This window comes from Agelaius tricolor, unplaced genomic scaffold, assembly GCF_023055355.1.
Source record: "Agelaius tricolor isolate 1412-34295 unplaced genomic scaffold, bAgeTri1.0.p SCAF_4, whole genome shotgun sequence".
NCBI classification, from domain to species: Eukaryota; Metazoa; Chordata; class Aves; order Passeriformes; family Icteridae; genus Agelaius; species Agelaius tricolor.
The window spans coordinates 43,996,480-44,014,636 of record NW_027269264.1 but is presented as its reverse complement, the minus strand read 5'-3'; the positions used below and the strand labels follow the sequence as shown (position 1 = coordinate 44,014,636).

At 36.7% G+C, this 18,157-nt stretch overlaps 1 protein-coding gene across 3 annotated transcripts in view; it reads left to right on the top strand.

Moving 5' to 3' along the window:
- NNT (nicotinamide nucleotide transhydrogenase) overlaps nt 1-18,157 on the top strand; it is a 42,966-nt gene that overhangs the window by 2,728 nt on the left and 22,081 nt on the right. For all 3 annotated transcript variants that reach the window (XM_071425449.1, XM_071425448.1, XM_071425450.1), the window contains exons 3-14: nt 5,584-5,813; nt 6,926-7,143; nt 7,695-7,782; nt 8,383-8,471; nt 9,288-9,475; nt 10,230-10,363; nt 12,101-12,292; nt 13,232-13,385; nt 14,240-14,401; nt 15,189-15,299; nt 16,029-16,174; nt 17,704-17,899. In XM_071425449.1, the coding sequence (XP_071281550.1) occupies nt 5,584-5,813; nt 6,926-7,143; nt 7,695-7,782; nt 8,383-8,471; nt 9,288-9,475; nt 10,230-10,363; nt 12,101-12,292; nt 13,232-13,385; nt 14,240-14,401; nt 15,189-15,299; nt 16,029-16,174; nt 17,704-17,899 (1,908 nt within the window). The remainder of the gene's footprint in view (nt 1-5,583; nt 5,814-6,925; nt 7,144-7,694; nt 7,783-8,382; nt 8,472-9,287; nt 9,476-10,229; nt 10,364-12,100; nt 12,293-13,231; nt 13,386-14,239; nt 14,402-15,188; nt 15,300-16,028; nt 16,175-17,703; nt 17,900-18,157) is intronic.

The window sequence follows — 18,157 nt, the reverse complement described above, 5'->3', positions numbered from 1 at the left end:
TTTTATTGAAATTGGTATGCTACTCTGTGTGTGTGAATTTTCTTATTTTTAAGAATAACTTTTGAAAAATTTTCCCACAAGGATGAAGAATTCTGATTAGTGTCATGTTTAAATGCTCAGTGCTGCCCTGTCAAATCTGTTGTGTGGAAGCCCTTATTTAAGGATTAGTAATATTCATGAAATGCAGGTATTTAATGTGGAGAATTACAAGTTTGGTAGTCTTTTGGTTGATAATTAAGCTGTCCTTGTAGTATGCTTTGGTAACATGTGATTTGTCATTTGGTAGAGGACAAATCAAGGAGAAAACAGCAATTTAATGACAAATTAGAAGCAGGGCTATTGCTTATATTTACTTTTTAAGTGCTCTTGAATCAAAATGGAACAGATTCAAAAGAACTGTGTTTTAGTCTTTCAGAAAATAGCTTTGATTATTGTAACACTTGGTAAAATCACTGTATTAGTAAGAAGAGTAAATTTTCTGAAAAGACTAGTGTCACAGTGATTCTTCTTAAGGCTGTAGTTATTACTTACTCAGGTTAGCTTTCATTCCATCCAGGCTATGTTATGTGCAAGAGCAATAGCTGCTTGAGGAGAAGAAATACAGAGATAGAGTCAGCTGAAAAGTGAACTTGGAGCATGGATAACTTTCTTACTGCCAGCTATTATGCTGCTACTTGCTTAATAGAAACATAGGAACTTTCAAAGAGATGTAAACAAGTATGCCCATAATCTGTGCCAGGTAGTCACTAGGACCAGTTACTTCAGAAACAGGTACAAAACTTTCTGAAGCCCTGGGAAAGATGCATATGGAGTGATTGACTGAGCTTCCCAGTATCCTTCCAGATTAGTTTGTCCTACAGCTCTATGACTTTTACCCCTCTCTATTTCGGGATTTTAAATATCCTTTTTATTTTGAGGCTTCTTTCTTAAATTTTCCTGCTTTTTTCTAAACCTGTAGCAGTTCATTTTTAATTAGTTCTCTAGGTAAGCTTTATTTTATTTATAAACGAAGAAATATTCTCCTTTAATTTCCCTTTAAAAAAAAAATCCTTATTTATGTAATAGGAGGGTCAGGTGTTCGTTTAATCTTCTGTACCGTTTTTTTTTTCTTTTTGCCAACATCATATTGCTGTTCTTCGGAATATGTCCTCATCTCCAGGACAGGTGAGATGGTTTGTTTAAAGGTTATTAGAGTAACACTAAAAATAGGCATCCTGTTTTCAATCCCAGAACATGTGGCATATAGTCAAAACTTCTCCTTTATCTTTTCCCTAAGTCACTTTCTATTGGTTGATCCTGTTTTGTTGCAGACTACTTCCCAAAGTCAGGTTAAGGAGATCAAAAAACTGTATTTTCTGCTAAAGTTTTGACTTATAATCTTCTCTAAGATTCTTGTAGATAGAAGTTACATGGAGAAAGTCAGTTATAGTTTTGTTTACTTGAAGTTTCACAATGTCTTCATTACACAGTTAGGATTGTTGTATGGGAATGAGAGAGTGGCTTCTTGCTAGTTTTTTGAAGTTCTAAGTTATGTATATGCCAGAGCATTTCACTGGAATGTATATTCCAAGACTTGTGAAATGTAATGTTTCTACTTCTGATAGTGGCAGAATCTAAGTACTGTGTATCTTCTACTCAAGATATTTAAAAACTTAATGAGTCAAAAAGGTGCTCCAGGTATGTAATATCACTCAGTATTTGGAAGATGTCCCTGATGTCGTAAAGCAGCACTAAAACATACTCAAGGCAGTACTTAAAGAGATTACCTGACATGAAGGATTAGAGAGACAATTTGTAGCCTTCACACTGTAACATGACTTTAAATCCCTGGCAGGGATAGCAGATGGGCTTCCTCAAAATAAAAACTAAATCAAGGTCCTAAGTTTATAGTATTAGTTTTCAACCTTTCAAAACTATCAACTTTAATGAAATTGCTGAATCCAAAACCAAACTATCAACTTTAATGAAATTGCTGAATCCAAAACCAGCAAACCAAATCTGTGTTAGTCACAAAGCTTCCTCCAGCTCAAATATTGATCATACGCTGTTGTGTATGTCAGCACAGAAAGGCAGGTGGGACAGCCATAAAGTCATGTCTAGAATCTAAAGGGTAAATTTATAATTTATTTCCATTACTTCGCTAACAGGGTATTGCTGAAGCAGCACCCGGGCAGAGAAAAACAAGCGGAGACACAGGCACCAGTAAATCATCACAGACCTGCTGTTCACACAGGCTTATCAAGAGTTATGTCCAGCTGAAAGGGAGCTTTGAAATCCTCAGTGCCAGTGTTCCACTTTTTAACCCTTTCTTCCCAAGACCTGTACTGCAGTTTTCAGATAGATCTTTGTTTTTCATGAGCTGTAGATATCTGCTCCATTTTGGTGCTGAATAATCATGTGGAAGCTCAGGGCAGTCTACTTGAAAAATATCCAATACCTACTCTAGCTAAAAGCTGGCAAACTGACAGTTTGCTTATGTATTCATTTGCTTTTATATTTATGGACTGCTGGAGTTCTGGTAGTGGGATAGAGAAGAAAGGTAGGTAGGCAGATGAGACTTGTTGGATATTTATCTTGGATTTGATCTCGTAAAGCTCTGAGAAGAGCATGTTCCTCAGTGCTGGTCTGTGATCATTCTGCTTACTAAATAAGGTGCAAATACTTTCTATCTGAAAAAGTTGTACTAATTTTTATTGCATGCAAGATGAACAAGTAAAGAAAGAAGTGAGGAATGAGGAAACACATCTGGCATCTAGTGAATGTATATTTCTGGCCTTTTACTCCTAGCCATTTACTCTTCTATTCTGATACTCCACACAGAAGCAAATGAGCAAAAGGAAATTAGAAGCATGTGTTGTCATTTGAGCCTTAGGAGCTGAAGAAGATTTGCTTGAGAAAAATAAAAGCTTTAGTCAAATGTCTTTGTACCTTTAAATTTGCAGTTATCTATTTCCTTTATGCTATAATTTATTCCTTTCCCTGTTTGCTCCTCCTTTCCCCTCTTTTCCTTCCTCCTTTCCCTTTGTTTTTCCCTTTCCCTATTTTCCCCCATGTTTTTCCCCTTCCTTTCCTCCCCTTTGGCATTCTTGTGCTACAAGAACTTCCAAAAGGAGAAAGGGAAGGTAGGACTTTAGTTCTTCTAAAGTGCTTTTTGAAAAGTGTTTTGCATCCTACCCTACCCTAGAGCTGCTTCCTCTCTGAAATTCTGGTTGGTCCCTGTTATCCTAACAAATTTCAATCTTCTAGGTTTCATTCCTGCTTCTAAAAGACAAGAGAGCTCATTTGCACCGAGTTGATTTAGTGAAAATCAGAAGCAGTACTTTATTGTGTAGTAATTAGAAGAGATGAGGAGAAAAGTCTCTTCAAATGACAAGAGTAATTTGAGTGACAGCAACAGTTACCACAGCTGGTAACAAGTGGTTAGTGCTGCTGTGGTGGGTATGGCCTGAGTTGCACGGTGATGCTTAGATTTGATGTATGCTGGTGGAACAAATCATTGCAAAGCTCTGTTACCTTTGTGGATCTGTTGTTTTAGATGTGCATTCTTGATCCTGTTTTGGCTTTATGTTCTATGAATGTATGTTTTTCTGAATCTGAGTGTTGTCTTGTGATTAAAATATTTCAGATGTTCTGCAACATATAAAACATCAAAACACTTCTATCTTTAAATTATTTGTTACTATTTTATTAGTCAAATTTCAAAGGCAAAGATTAAAACAAAAAGTAGAAGTAATTAGAATCATAGAATCATTAAGGTTGGAGAAGACCTCTAAGATCAAGTCCAACCTTTGACTGAACACCACCTTGTCAATTAAGCCATAGCACTAAGTGCCACATCCAGTTGTTCCTTGAGCACCTCCAGGGATATTGGCTTGACCACTTCCCTTTAGCAACCCATTCCAGTGCTTAACCATCCTTTCAGTGAAGAAGTTCTTTCTGGTGTCCAACCTGAACTTCCTGTGGTTCAGTAAAACCTCCCCTGGTGCAGCAATTAGAAGTAATGATCTTCTTTGTCTGGTGAGCTGTCATTCTGTCTTGTTGGATGTGTTAATATTTTTTTTTAATGTGTTAGTAGGCTGAGAAATATAATTAGGTGTTTAAGTACCAGTTCTTAGCAGCTCTGTGCTGGTTTTTCAGAACATAGTAAGTTGACAGTAGCTTGAAAATTTCTAACCAAAAACATTTTCAGATTGCTGACTTTAGGCACATTGTAATCCAGGTTCAATTTCACAGATAATTTATTTTGATATTTTAAATCTAAATCTAGTTCCTCAAAGCTCTTATATTGTAGTATGTTTTTAGGTTTTTTTTTACTTGTTTCTATCTCAAAGTCAAAAGGAGGCCTTTCTAAAATTTGCATTCTTTGCTTGGTACAATTTTTTGTAGCACAATACACAGTATTGTTGGACAACTTAAAAAGAGATTTGTAATTTTAAACAAGCCTCTCATTCACTTTCTCTCCTTTTTTAGGTTTGGGGTTTCTTTGGTGGGTTTTGTTGTTGTTGTTGCTTGATCATTAATATGAGTGACTGCTTAGATTGCTCAAATTATAGTTTATTAATATTCATGTGGTGTAAATGTCTTGCATAGTAATGTCACAATCCAGGTTTGAATTCTGGATAGATGTAAGTGAAAGCTGGTACAGGATTCAGTGTATGTGTTGGACTGCATGCTGTCAGTGTAATCAAAGCAATGTAATAGTTTTATGTATGATTTTTCTGCTTGAGCCTGTGTATTCATAAATAATGTATTTAAACACTTGTTTGGATCAGAGAAGTTTATCTCTCAGATACGAGACTGAAAGCCCCCAAATTGTATTCAAATAAAGTTAGATGTTTGTAATTTGAAAACTTTAACTAAAACATACATTTCAGCTTCATCAGTTTCCTGGTGTTACTTAGTGGAGCTTTGAACAAGTTAAGACAAGGAAATAACTTTGAAGATAAATACTTTGAAGAAACTAGTAGCTGGATATTCCTTTATTCTTCAACTACTTCTGAATTCACATTTTTCATTTCTGTGGCAACTTTTAGAGTACCTTATTGATGTAGTTATATCTTTCAATGTACTTTGTGGTGTGTATGTTGCATTCAATAATTTGGCATAATTCGATATACATTACAAACATATTCAGTTAAAATGCAGTTCCACTGTTCAAGCTCATTTATTTCTTTCTTCACAATAACCTGGAAGTGATTGGAAAGCGATTTAAATTCTGGCCTGAGGCAGCATTTGTTATCAGCGGTACACCAGGTATTGTGTAAATCAGAATGCCAGTTACACAATCAGAGCTGTGTAAACGACAATGAGTATGAACTGCACCAAACACTTGTTCCTGCTTGTGTGGCTGATTGTGCTCACCTGCTGATTGCTGAGAAAAGGATCTCTAGGAAGATGGTGTAATTTAAGGAAATGTAAAAGATGTTCCTAGGAAATAGCATTCTGCTTCCTCCTCCCTTAGGAGGGAGAATTGCTAACTGTGACATGTGTTTGCATGTGTCTGTACCGCATTGGAGAGTGTCCCTTATACCAGTTAATTAATGTTTAGTACAACTAATGCTGTCTTACTTGCCACTCTTACAGGAATTCCATATAAACAACTGACTGTGGGTGTCCCCAAGGAGATATTTGAGAATGAGAAGAGAGTGGCTCTGTCACCAGCTGGAGTTCAAGCCTTGGTTAAGCAAGGCTTCAATGTTGTGGTGGAATCTGGTGCTGGAGAAGCTTCTAAATTTTCTGATGACCATTACAGAGAAGTTGGAGCAAAGATCCAGGGGACCAAGGAAGTCTTGGCTTCTGATTTGGTTGTGAAAGTAATTGCTTTATTAGTATATTTCCTATTACATTGTTTTTGGAGAAATGTATAGGCATTTTTTTTTTTCTGATAATCTGTGGAAAATTCAGTAAGTAAGGTCCTTTAAATTAGTGTTTTCCATTTTGAGTTCTGATTCGAGTTTTGGGGTTTTTTTAATAACTCAGGCATGCACCTACACTAAAAAAAAGTAAATGAGAGTGTTGAAAAAAAATGTGGATAATATCTCTAACAAGTTTTTAACTACCTAAGAGTTGTTATATTTTCTAGAGTGAGGTAGACTAGTTCTGGAATCTAGTCAGATGAAATCCCTGCTCTAAGAAATCTTTTGTCCAAAATTGGTAACATGTAATTCTAGTTACTCTTTAAATAGCATGGTTTGGGGTTTAGAAAATATGATTTTGTAACTTCTCTGAATTCCACAGCAAAGGTGTTTTTAAAAATTTGAGAAAAGAGCTAAAAGCAATCTTACTTGAGGGGTCTTAGGTTGTGCAGAGTCCTGAAGGGAAAAAAAGAGAAAAATACCTTTACCATATTGAGACTTCCTTCAGTTGCTCTGTTTAAAATTATCCCATCAGCATTGAACATTGAATTTCTGTGAGCTGCTTTGTGAACAATGTTTTTAAGTAGGTTTCTGTTTGGAGAAAAGTGAGAAACTCAGAAGTGAATATAGATGAAGATCAGTGTCTGCTGGACATCTGGCATGAAACACCCTGTATATATATAGTCATACACTGTGACCTTATTAGTGATTCTTAGTTTGTAGAAATTGTCACATCTATTGAGTAATCATTTTGCTTAAAAATGGTGGGTTTGAGGGTAGCTGTCTGTTACAAAAGCAAGCGACTGCTAGCTAGAAGTCATCAGATCTTTGTGAAGGTGTGTGCTGACAATTTTTGCCCTGTCACCAATCCACCTAGAGCCAATTCCATGATGTGGACTGCAGCTGGGAAGTGCAGTTACTCAGTTCAGTTGTGTAAATAGCCTTTGATGTACTTTCTTCTTTCTGTACTTTTTGGATGGGAATGGATAGATTGCAACCTGAGAGAAAGTAAGTGGAATGTGTTCTGATTTCTTTCCTCTGATTAACTTGGAGACTTCTGTCTTTTTCAGGTGAGAGCTCCTATATATAACTCATCTCTAGGTGTACATGAGGCAGATCTTTTTAAGACAGCAGCAACCCTGATTAGTTTTATCTACCCAGCACAAAATCCAGACCTCCTGAAAAAGCTTGCAGAAAAAAAAACTACTGTCTTGGCTATGGATCAGGTTCCACGGGTCACCATTGCTCAGGGATATGATGCACTTAGCTCCATGGCCAACATTGCTGGGTATGATTTTTTTTTTTTTTTTTTGCTTCATTAAGTATAGTTGGATTAAAATCATTGGCTTTGATATTAGGTATATCTAAAATGATTTTACATCTCTATTTTCATGCAGAGCTGTTTCAAGCAGGGTAGTGTTAAAGTTTTTTATGGTTAGCTTTATAGCAGATCAGAGCAGTGCTTTTAAAATAAACAAAACTGAACACAATTCTTCTAATTCCTTGACTGTTTTGTCTAGTACCTTTTTGCTCTGAACTAAGTTATGTTGAATACAGATTGTCTGTAATGGGGATCTGATGTTGTTAGAGGCTAACTAACCCAAAGAACACCCAGTGTGAATGCAATTGCTGTGGCAGTTACAAACAAAAGATCAAATATTGTCAGATGTCTCCACAGAAATATGAATAAAGACTATTAAGCTTGTGTTCAGTTGTAAAATACTAAGCTTGCTTTATCCTACACATACTGTGGTCAAACGTTCATTTTTTGATTGATGTAATGAATGGAATTTACTGAATCTGAGAAAGCACTGATATGTGTTCATCCTTGACTGACAGTTACAAGGCTGTGGTCCTGGCAGCAAATCACTTCGGTCGATTTTTCACGGGTCAAATCACAGCTGCTGGTAAAGTTCCTCCAGCAAAGGTATGTGCAATTAAACACACTGTGGCAAAAGAATATGTGAATTTCGGAGCAAAGGTAGCTGTTGCTGAAACTATGTTAAAAGGTTTTTTTCCTGTCTTTCGGCTGTTTCTAGAGACTTCAGAAATTACTGTAATTATTCTCATACCACTTTTTGTTCACATCTGTTCTGGTTTTGTTTGGGGAATAATAGAATAATTTGAATTTTATTTAAGCTTGCTTAGTTTTAAACATCAGATTAGCTGTAAGGGGTTGGATTTATTTTTTTTCAAAGTAGGAGAGGGTAAGAAAGCAGTTAAGAAAATTCAGAGATATTGGTATTTCTGGTGCATTGAGGAGTGCAATAGAAAGATTTACTTGATTGGAATTACAAGTGGATTGGGTTGAAGAGAAATGAAAGTAGAATTAGGGAAGAAAAAAAGGAAGATAAAATCAAGGAGAAAACCTATGTTTACTTGGAGAAACTGTTAGCTACAGAAGAGTTGCCTCTTAGATATGTGTAATTAGGAGTTACAGCTTTTAAACTGTTGGATATGTGGGGCAGCTCTGCCCCACATAAGGTATCTAGTTTAAATGGTTGGTTAATGAGTTTTATCATTTTAGGTGCTGATCATTGGAGGAGGGGTTGCTGGCCTGGCTTCTGCAGGAGCAGCGAAATCTATGGGTGCAGTGGTTCGTGGATTTGATACTAGGTAAGGGTGTGAAAATTGTAATACCAATCTGAAATGACTTGAAGATTAAGTTGTTTATGGCTGTATTAGAGTGAAATAATTTTTACTACACTAAGTCATAATTAACTTCCTACTATTTTCATGCCATTATTAGTCCTTCATGTTTTATTAATTTTAAAATCTGTCTAAAACTTTTCCATTTTTATTTTAATTCCCTTCTTAAGCACTCTTGATACTTCTAACTTGAGATTCAAGGACATTTATGTTTAATTCTCTGCATGTGGTCACTGTTCACCTAACACTGAAATTTAGTCTCTTTTTTAAATGTGATGTTATATGATGCAAAATAAATTACAGAATATTGGCAAGCCACAACTTCAAACACCCACCCCCTGGTAATTTTCCCTGTGAAAATAAGACTTACTAATACTTCCCATCTCACAGTTTAAAGACAAGGTCATTGGTTCTGTGCTTGTCTCCCATTTTTGGCTCCTTCATTTGGGCTTTAGATTGACCAAGTCATGACAACAGAAATGCATGAGGAGAGTTAGTCAGCAGAGCCTCAGCTTTGAGGTTTTTCTTGAAGCAACTCTGTTGACTATACAGGAAACCATAGGGTGGCTTCATTCCTTATTCAAGTCTGACCGGAACCTAAATTTATCAATGCAATTATTTTTTGCACTGAATACAGAAAGCTGGGGATTTTTGTTATGGTCTCCTTAATACTAGAATAAGTTTTACATCTCTTGTCTGAAGATTGCTACTAAAACCACTGGTAAAGTCATGATGCATTTTTAAAGTAGTGGTTTTCCCTCAACAACAATTTTCTTTTTCTAGAGCTGCAGCCCTGGAACAGTTCAAGTCTCTTGGTGCTGAGCCATTGGAAGTAGACATAAAGGAATCTGGAGAGGGACAAGGTGGTTATGCTAAAGAAATGTCCAAAGAGTTTATTGAAGCTGAAATGAAACTCTTTGCCAAACAGTGCCAAGATGTTGACATTATCATCACTACAGCACTTATTCCAGGTATGCTTTATGTGAAAAATGGCAATTTTTATTCTTCTAGGTAAGTTGTATTTTGAGGTTGAATCTGCATGAAAACAGAGGTGTTAATGAATTATGTCTGTGTGTACCTTTACACATCTGTGATAAAGGCCTGGTTTTAAAGTGTGTCCTTTTTTTTTAAACAACTTTTGTTTTCATAGACTATCAGTATGAATCAAATACCGTCATGTTTTTTCTCACTAAAAAAGGAGCATTTAGTAATAAAGTGAGAATACATAATTCTCTCGCTTATCTATTGCATCGTGGCTACTTCTTCTACACAACTCGTGCACTGAAACAAGTGTGACTGAAATGCAACTGTCCTTTGTAATTGAAACATAGTAAAGTAGAGCTTTGATTTTAGTGCTTTGTGTTGCACAATGTCTCTATTTTAATAGCTGGCAATGTGGTGGCTCTTTTTTTTTAAAATTTTTTTTGTTATGAACAAAATGGTAAGATTGGATGTTAAGACTGTCAGTTTGCTGGCAAAATTTGACTTATCTTTGGTAGCCTACCATGTATAACTTTCCTGTATGCTTTTGGAGCAGGATGTTCTAACACTTCTTCTGTCTTTCTAAAAAAAACTTCTGTGTTTTTTTTATCCTAGGTACCAATTACTTAAAAATTTTGCTAACAAAATTAAAGCTTATATATAGAGCAAAGAGGAGTCATCTCCTAAGCTCAATAGATAGAAAGCTGTATTTTGTGTTTAACTTGCTATGCCTTGTTTTGTCAGGCAAAAAAGCTCCAATCTTGTTTAAGAAAGATATGATTGAATCTATGAAGGAAGGTTCAGTTGTTGTGGATTTAGCTGCAGAAGCAGGAGGAAATATTGAGACTACAAAGCCTGGAGAAATGTATGTTCATAAGGTGAGCATTTTAATCTACAGTTCATTCTCAGTCCCCTGAACAAAACTGTAAACTGCATGCTGAAAATAAGCAGCTGGATTTTCAACAGTCTCTCAGCTGCTTTGGGCTGAAGTAATCCTTTAGATTTGCATTTGGTCACTATTTAAATACATAAATTTGAATATTTTTAAAGAAACTAACACCTTTGTATAGTGTTAATTTGGTTGTTTATGGATATTACAGAATTCTTGCTACTTAAAATTCCAAGTCCAGTGTTTGTCTCTTCTGAGTTGAAGGTGGGATTTGATATCTATTTCTTGGTCTAGCTAAAAAACACAGCAGTAGCAATAGGTTCTTTGATTTGCTTATCACCTCCCATGGCTGGAGGTTAACGTTTCCTGTCATAGGCAAAGCTAAGCAGGTTCAGACTCTCGGTGTTTACTTCAGTACAAAGTCTCTGGCTTACTCAGTACTATTTCAGCTTCAGGAGTGTGCTGACTTTGCTTTTCTTTATCTTCAGTAATGTGAGTGTGTCGCCCATACAGTATCCAAAGCACTTGAAACCCAAAGTAGATGTAGCATAAATTGGTTCCTTAAAGAAAGTCCTTTGGCCTGGACTGAGCTACTTTGGTTTTGCTCCAGTGTTCATTTGCTCAGCTGAGAATTTGTCTTTCTGCTTTTTGGGTTTTGTTTTGGTGCTTATGGGAAGTCTGCTAACAATTACAGAAATCTGGGTGATGAGATTTATAGTAGCAGATTTCCTAGAGTGTAATTTGGTAATGCAAGGATATAATGCCTTTATTTGGGAAGCCTGTAGGACACTGCTGCCATGGTTGTCATTGACATAAGCAGAATTCTGTTTGTCTATATCAAAGAACCACATGTTGCACTTGTCTTTGTGGCTTTCTAGGGCTTTTGATGTCATTGCTTAAAACCTGAAACTAGAGAATGTAGAAGAGAAGTAAGCAGATACTTGCACGAAGGGTTTATATGGAACACTTTTAGTCAGAGGAGTATTACCCCTGGATTTAGTGTACTGGCTCTGTGTTATGGAAAACAGGAGCAGTGCAGAACTATTAGGATTGCGCCAGAGCATTGCATTATGAAGCCAGAGTTCTGGAAGCATGTATGGATCTTAGCTGTAAGTTGTGGGAGCAGTGTTTTAACACATACCTGCTTTTGAACACCTCAGAGTGTATGCCAGCCTCAGCTTCCCATTCTTTTCTAAAACCTGATATCCTTTAGTTCTCATTAGTTCTTTAAGCAGTGAGGATATATTAGGCTACATTTTTACATACATGTGAACTCAGACATATCTCTTGCACGGCTCTGAGGGAGCTCCCTTCACTCCAGTGGCATACAGAAACTTGTCTCCTGTCCCTGCCTTACAGAAAAACTGAGAAGATGCCAAGCATTAGGTGGATGGATCTGTTACCTGATTGCTTAAAGAATTTAGGTTCTGAGAGAATGTAGGATTTGGAGAAGACAAGGTCTTGCACCAATACGTCTTCCTCTCTGTGAAATCTTGTTGCTAATAGAGTTTAAGGTGTTGAATTGATCATGTTGGATTCTGTAGCTATTGTGAGTGATCTCCCTGACTTAGTAGGATCAGAGCTGCAGGTAACCAATTTAGTTGAGATTATAAACCGAGATAAATGATACAGTTTGGATAGATATCTCTAGAAGGATATACTGGAAGAGATGACGCTTTTTCAGAGATTGTACAAATCCTTATTATTTTACTTGGATTTTTTTCAGGGTGTTACACACATTGGGTACACAGATCTGCCTAGCAGAATGGCTACTCAGGCCAGTACCCTGTATTCTAATAATATTATCAAACTTCTAAAAGCTATTAGTCCTGACAAAGAGAACTTCTACTTTGATCCAAAAGATGACTTCGACTATGGGACTCTGGATCATGTTATTAGAGGAACTGTAGTAATGAAGGTGAGCCACTAAATACTCTATAAATACTCTCTTCTTAATTTGTGAGTACAGACCTATCATTTATAATTTCTGTCTCTTCAAAATGTGTTCAGAGATACTGCATGTCAGCAGATTTCAGAGGTGGCTTGGTGAAGCGTATGGGTAATGGTGTGTTTATTCAGCTGAAAATTCCTCTGTTTCTTTTTAGTCTTGTCTTCTTGTCAAGGTTAAACCTAATGTATTTACTAATGAAAAATAGGGAAAAAGATAAAGTTTGTGTGTTTCGTGTGATAAAAACATAGCTATTTAAAACATATTTGAGGCTTTACCAGACCAAAACATTCTTCCAGAAAAACATTTTTCCCTTTAAAAAAAAAGTGTTCCATTTATAGTAAGAGAGAAAAATGGTGAAACTAGAATATGCAAAAAATTGAAGCTTTATCAGAAAATAATAAAATAAAAACTCAGGGCATGGCATAGACTTCAGCTCTCCCAGGTCATTGAAGTGGTGAGTACAGCTCCGTGCTGATAGCTCCACAGAGGCCTGAAGATTAACAAGGAATGTGGGATATCATCCTTGGTTTCTATCTGAGGTCTGGAAAGGCTGTGATTACAGTTCACATCTGTAGCAGATTTTGTTATTTCCAAGACTTAGTTTTATTTTGCCTAGATGTTTTCCACTTAAGGAACTTTATCTCTGCTTTTCTCTTGTTTCTGCCCTGGAGCCTTGTGCTGTGTCTTCACCAGGTACTCTTGGACACTAATATCAAATCTTGTCTGAAGAATGTGTAAACCAGTATGATTAACTTGGTCATGCCTTGCAAACTTCTGCTGGTGCAGAAAAAGAGCCTGTTCCTGGGCATGGCTGTAGGATGTTAGCACTTGCCTGAATTGCAGGATCGAGAAGAAAAGTACTAAGCATATAGCATGCTAGGCATAACTGTAAATGTCTCTTGTCAGGATGGCAAAGTGATTTTCCCAGCACCTCCACCAAAAAACATTCCTCAGGGAGCGCCAGTGAAGCAGAAGACTGTAGCAGAGCTAGAAGCAGAAAAAGCAGCTACTATTACACCTTTTAGAAAAACCATGACTACTGCATCTGTATACACAGCAGGTAGGCATCTTCCATAGCTGGAGAATCAGTGCAGGGTACTTCTCATTTGGCTAATACTTTTGAATGACCCATCATCTAACTCATTTAATTGAATAGCTATTTGGGGAGCAATTGATTGGCTGGTGTATCCTGGTGCAAAATCAGTATAGTGTAAGAATTGCTTGAGAGGGAAAATAAAACTTCTGAAATTTTACCATAAGTATTTGACATTTCAATAAGTGTTGGTTATCTGTATATACATGTGTTTGACTCTACTTAAATATTAGGACTCCTGCCAGGGACTGTGCCTCTACTTTGCAGCAGATTCAGTTCCATGGCTTTTGCTTTCTTCAGGTTTTACTGTATTGTGTGAGACTTAAATGGCCACAGTCTACTGAAGTATTGGAAATAGGACTTTACTATGACAAATAAACATTGGCTCTTCATTTCATTTGTTACTCTCGGTGTATCAGAATTTTTGCATGAAGTAATTAATGAATTCAGTAATCTTAATTTTAATCCTTGTTCTTCATACATATGCTTTAATACATCCAAGCAATATCTCAACATAAGTGTGACTTCTACATTTTTTTTCTACAGAACAAGAGAGTGACAGGATTCAGTGTTGGTGTAGAAACCTATCTGTGCTGCATTGTGTCCATGTGTAACAAATATGTGTGGATTATATTTATGGCTTTATTTTCTGTTACAAAGGAAAGAAAGAACTTAGTGTATTTGAAAAAATTATCTCCCTGATTTTGAAACCAGTCCATGCGGAGTTTTGCTTTTGTGTCAGTACTAGGCTCCTGTTTTATACAGTTTAAATGTAAGAAGTCATTGAAAAGTTACAGAGCTTTCCTGTGCTTTCCTTCTAGGTTTAGCTGGTATGTTAGGGCTGGGCATTGTAGCACCTAATGATGCTTTCACACAAATGGTGACAACGTTTGGCCTCTCTGGGATAGTGGGGTACCACACAGTGTGGGGTGTGACTCCTGCTCTGCACTCCCCACTCATGTCTGTGACTAATGCTATCTCAGGTAAGTGGCTGTCACACAGCCTCTTGTTTTCTACTTGAAGCAGGCACAACTCCTTTTACCTGAATTAGTACTGCTATGCATGTTTGAGTTTACTTTCATAAATAGCAAGGACACCTGAAACAATGTATTTCTGAGAGTATGATTTTTTCAAAAGAAAGGCAAATGTGATGTTTTAATTTATCCTTTTGATATCCTTTTAATTTCCCTAAGTAATTTTTACAATTGTCCTATTTGCTTAAAAGTTTGTTTTACTTGGAGTGATGCAGTCTCCTTTCACAGACCACATCTTTTCTCCCATCTCTTCAAAAGATTGCCCTGAAAATAACTAATCTTTCCTATTTTTTACATTCTTCTATTCATCTACTCAAACTATGTGTTTTGAGAGAGGGGAAAAAAGAAAATAAATCCTAAAATACCCATAAAATTCATAATTCTTATAAGTAAGATTTTATGTATCTGTGTTTGGCTATATGTGGATCTGCTTTGATTATTATGAACAAAGTTTTTTTTATTGAACAAGTACTTGGCTAATTCTGTGCCTGGGACACTGTTCTTCAAAACTACATTAATTTACTCGTTTTTTTTTTTTTCTTTTGAAGCATGTTTGTTTGTATTCCTAAAAAAGACTGTGGTTGTCTTCTTTTAAGCATTAATGTGTGAAGTAGGGGTCAAAATTTGAGTTGACTGATATTTGTCCAACAGTTGAAAGGAAAGTTCCTACAGGTGTAGAGCCTTTTAAGGTTACATAGTAACCTCTTCGAGTAACACTTTCATCTCCTCTAAATAGGTCTGACTGCAGTTGGTGGGCTGGTACTCATGGGAGGACACTATCTCCCTCAAGACATTTCCCAAAGCCTAGCAGTGCTTTCAACCTTTATATCTTCAGTCAATATTGCAGGTATGAATGTTAGCTTTTCTCCCGAGGATAACTTCAAGTACTAGTGTAATTTTTAAATTTCTTGTAGTTATTTAATTGTATAATTACAGAAATACTAGTCTGAGAATAGACTCTGAGAGCATTTATCAATAAAAACCCATCAGCCCTCCAATTTTCACAGTAGTTATTGTAGATATTTTGCATACCCTGTGGAATAACCTCTTTTAGGAATTATTTAAATGTGCATTTTCCTTTCATAAATTTGGCTGGTGATTATATACAATATTTTTTCCTGTGTAACCCAAGGGGGTAGTTGTAGAGGATTTGTACTTGTATTAATTTTCCTACTTGAAATACATACTAGCAGCATAGAATAAAATTCTGTTTCTTTGAGCTTCAGAAGTCCCAGCTTCAATAATAAAATGGCAACAAAGTGAGCAACGTGACTTAGAAATACTGCTTTTGCTAGAGCAGGTTGGGAAAAGAGTGCAGTCATAAACTAAGCTGTACCCTACAGTCAGTGCAGAGTATGGAGCTAGAGCAATTCCTCCTTTTCTTCTGAAAAGGCTAAAAGAGACAGCAAAATCTAACACTGATTATGCCTTTGTTTCATGTAGTTTTCCAGGTTACTAGCTTTATTGGTTGCTGAATCATGTGGTAATATGGTATTACTAAATATTTCTCTTATAATTTGGTATATGCTTGATTTCAGATTTTATTTTTTTAAAATTGCTCCTTTACTTTGTCCAGGTGGCTTTTTAGTTACACAGAGAATGCTGGATATGTTCAAACGTCCTACAGACCCTCCTGAGTACAACTACTTGTACCTGCTCCCTGGTGGTGTATTTGTAGGAGGCTATGCAGCTGCTCTCAGCAGTGGCTATTACATTGAACAAGTAAGACGATAACTTCATGGCTCTTAGCCCAGTACTCAGTGTTATGTTTCTTCATGCCTCTTCTGTGGAGGAGTAGATAACAAATAATCCAAGGTCTTTCCATCAGCTGCATGTTCCCACAAGGCCAATCTGAAGCTGATTAACTGTAAGCTTGCAGTCACATAGCTAACATACTTTAAAAGCTCTGTTGTTGTTTGGTTTTGTGTTAACATAGCAAGTGCTTTTATTTATTGGACTGTTTTCCTAAACTGCAGTCTAAATAATACAGTAAGTTCAGAAATCAGACTTTGTTTTAAATGTTTCTGAAAGTTCAACTTGGCATGACAGTTAAAAAAGGATGGGATCAGTTTTCAGTGCAGAGGGATGTACAGGGATTTTACCTATAACACTTTTTATAGTAAACTTTCGTTTGCATTTGTTTTAATAGTAAGAAAAATCACTTTATATTGCCTTGTGCATTTGGAAAAAGTGAATCCAAACATACTGTTATGGCAGAGGCTTGTAATGTATTTGTGTTTTGTCAATTATCTGGACATATATAGCTCAGTTCATGTAAGTTTGTTTATACTTTTAGGAAACAACAGTTACAGAATGCCACAGAATCATTAATGTAGGAAAAGACCTTTAAGATCATCAAATCCAGCTGTCAGCCTTGCACCATGGTCACCGCTAGACCATGTCCTCAAGTACCACATCCACAAGTTTTTTCGAACACTTCCAGGGATGGTGACTCCATCACTTTTCTAGGCAGCCTGTTCCAAAGTATGGCCATGCTTTCCATGAAAAAAATGTCCTGATAGCTAATATAACCTTCCCCATGAACTTGAGGCCATTTCCTCTTGTCCTCTCACTTGTTACCTGGGAGATGAGACCAGTTCCCACCTGGCTACAATCTCATTTTGAGGAATTGTACAGAGTAATAAAGTCTCCATTGATCTTCCTTTTCTCCAGACTTAACACCCCCAAATCCTTCCTCATCAGACTTGTGCTCCAGATGCTTCATCAGCTCAGTTGACCGTCTCTGGACTTGCTCTTTATTGGAGTGAGAGGTCCAAAACTGGACATAAGATTCAAGGTGTGGCTTCTCCAGTGCTGACTACAGGGGAATGATCACAGTTTTACTCCTTCTGGCCACACTCTTGCTGGTAGTTCAGAACTATCAAAGCTATTTCTTAGTTCAAATTTGCCATAAACAAATTATGAAACTATCCCTATAATGAAGAGGACCATATAGTTTTGGATTTGTGTGCTAAAGGAAAGGTTGCTTCTGAACTGATGAGAAACATTGGTTTGGCTTTAGTTGATAGTCATTTTGCAGATAAAAAAGGGTCATCAAGGGAGGAAAAATCTTTATAGATATCACATTTTAATTGGCCAAAACCTCATCCTGTAAAGTTTCTTGACTTTAATTAAGAATTGTGACTTAAACACATTCTGGAGAAATCAGTCATTTTGTGTAATTATCAGAGATGTTTTATAGCAATGCAATTTGTCACTACTTCATGCTGATGTTTTTTCTTACTTTAAAGGTGATGTATCTAGGCTCAGGACTGTGCTGTGTTGGTGCCCTGGCTGGTTTGTCTACCCAAGGAACAGCTCGTCTTGGAAATGCTTTGGGTATGATTGGTGTTGCAGGAGGTTTAGCCGCAACTCTTGGAAGCCTTAATCCCACTCCTGCATTGTTGGCACAGATGTCAGGTGCAATGGCACTTGGTGGGACCATAGGTATGTGTATGATGAACTAACAATCTATATGCCATGCATGCATATGTGCAACCTGTATATACATAAAATACAGTATAGCTCCCAAGTGAATTGACTAACTGACATTTGTGGCTTGTGCAAAATTATTCGGCAACTGTGTGAACAAAATATTGTAACTGTCAGGGCTTTTGTTAGTGCTTCACAATGTGATAAGGAATGTGCTGACTGAAAAGTGGGACCACATCATCTCTGATAGGAAAACTTGTGTCCAGAGGTAAA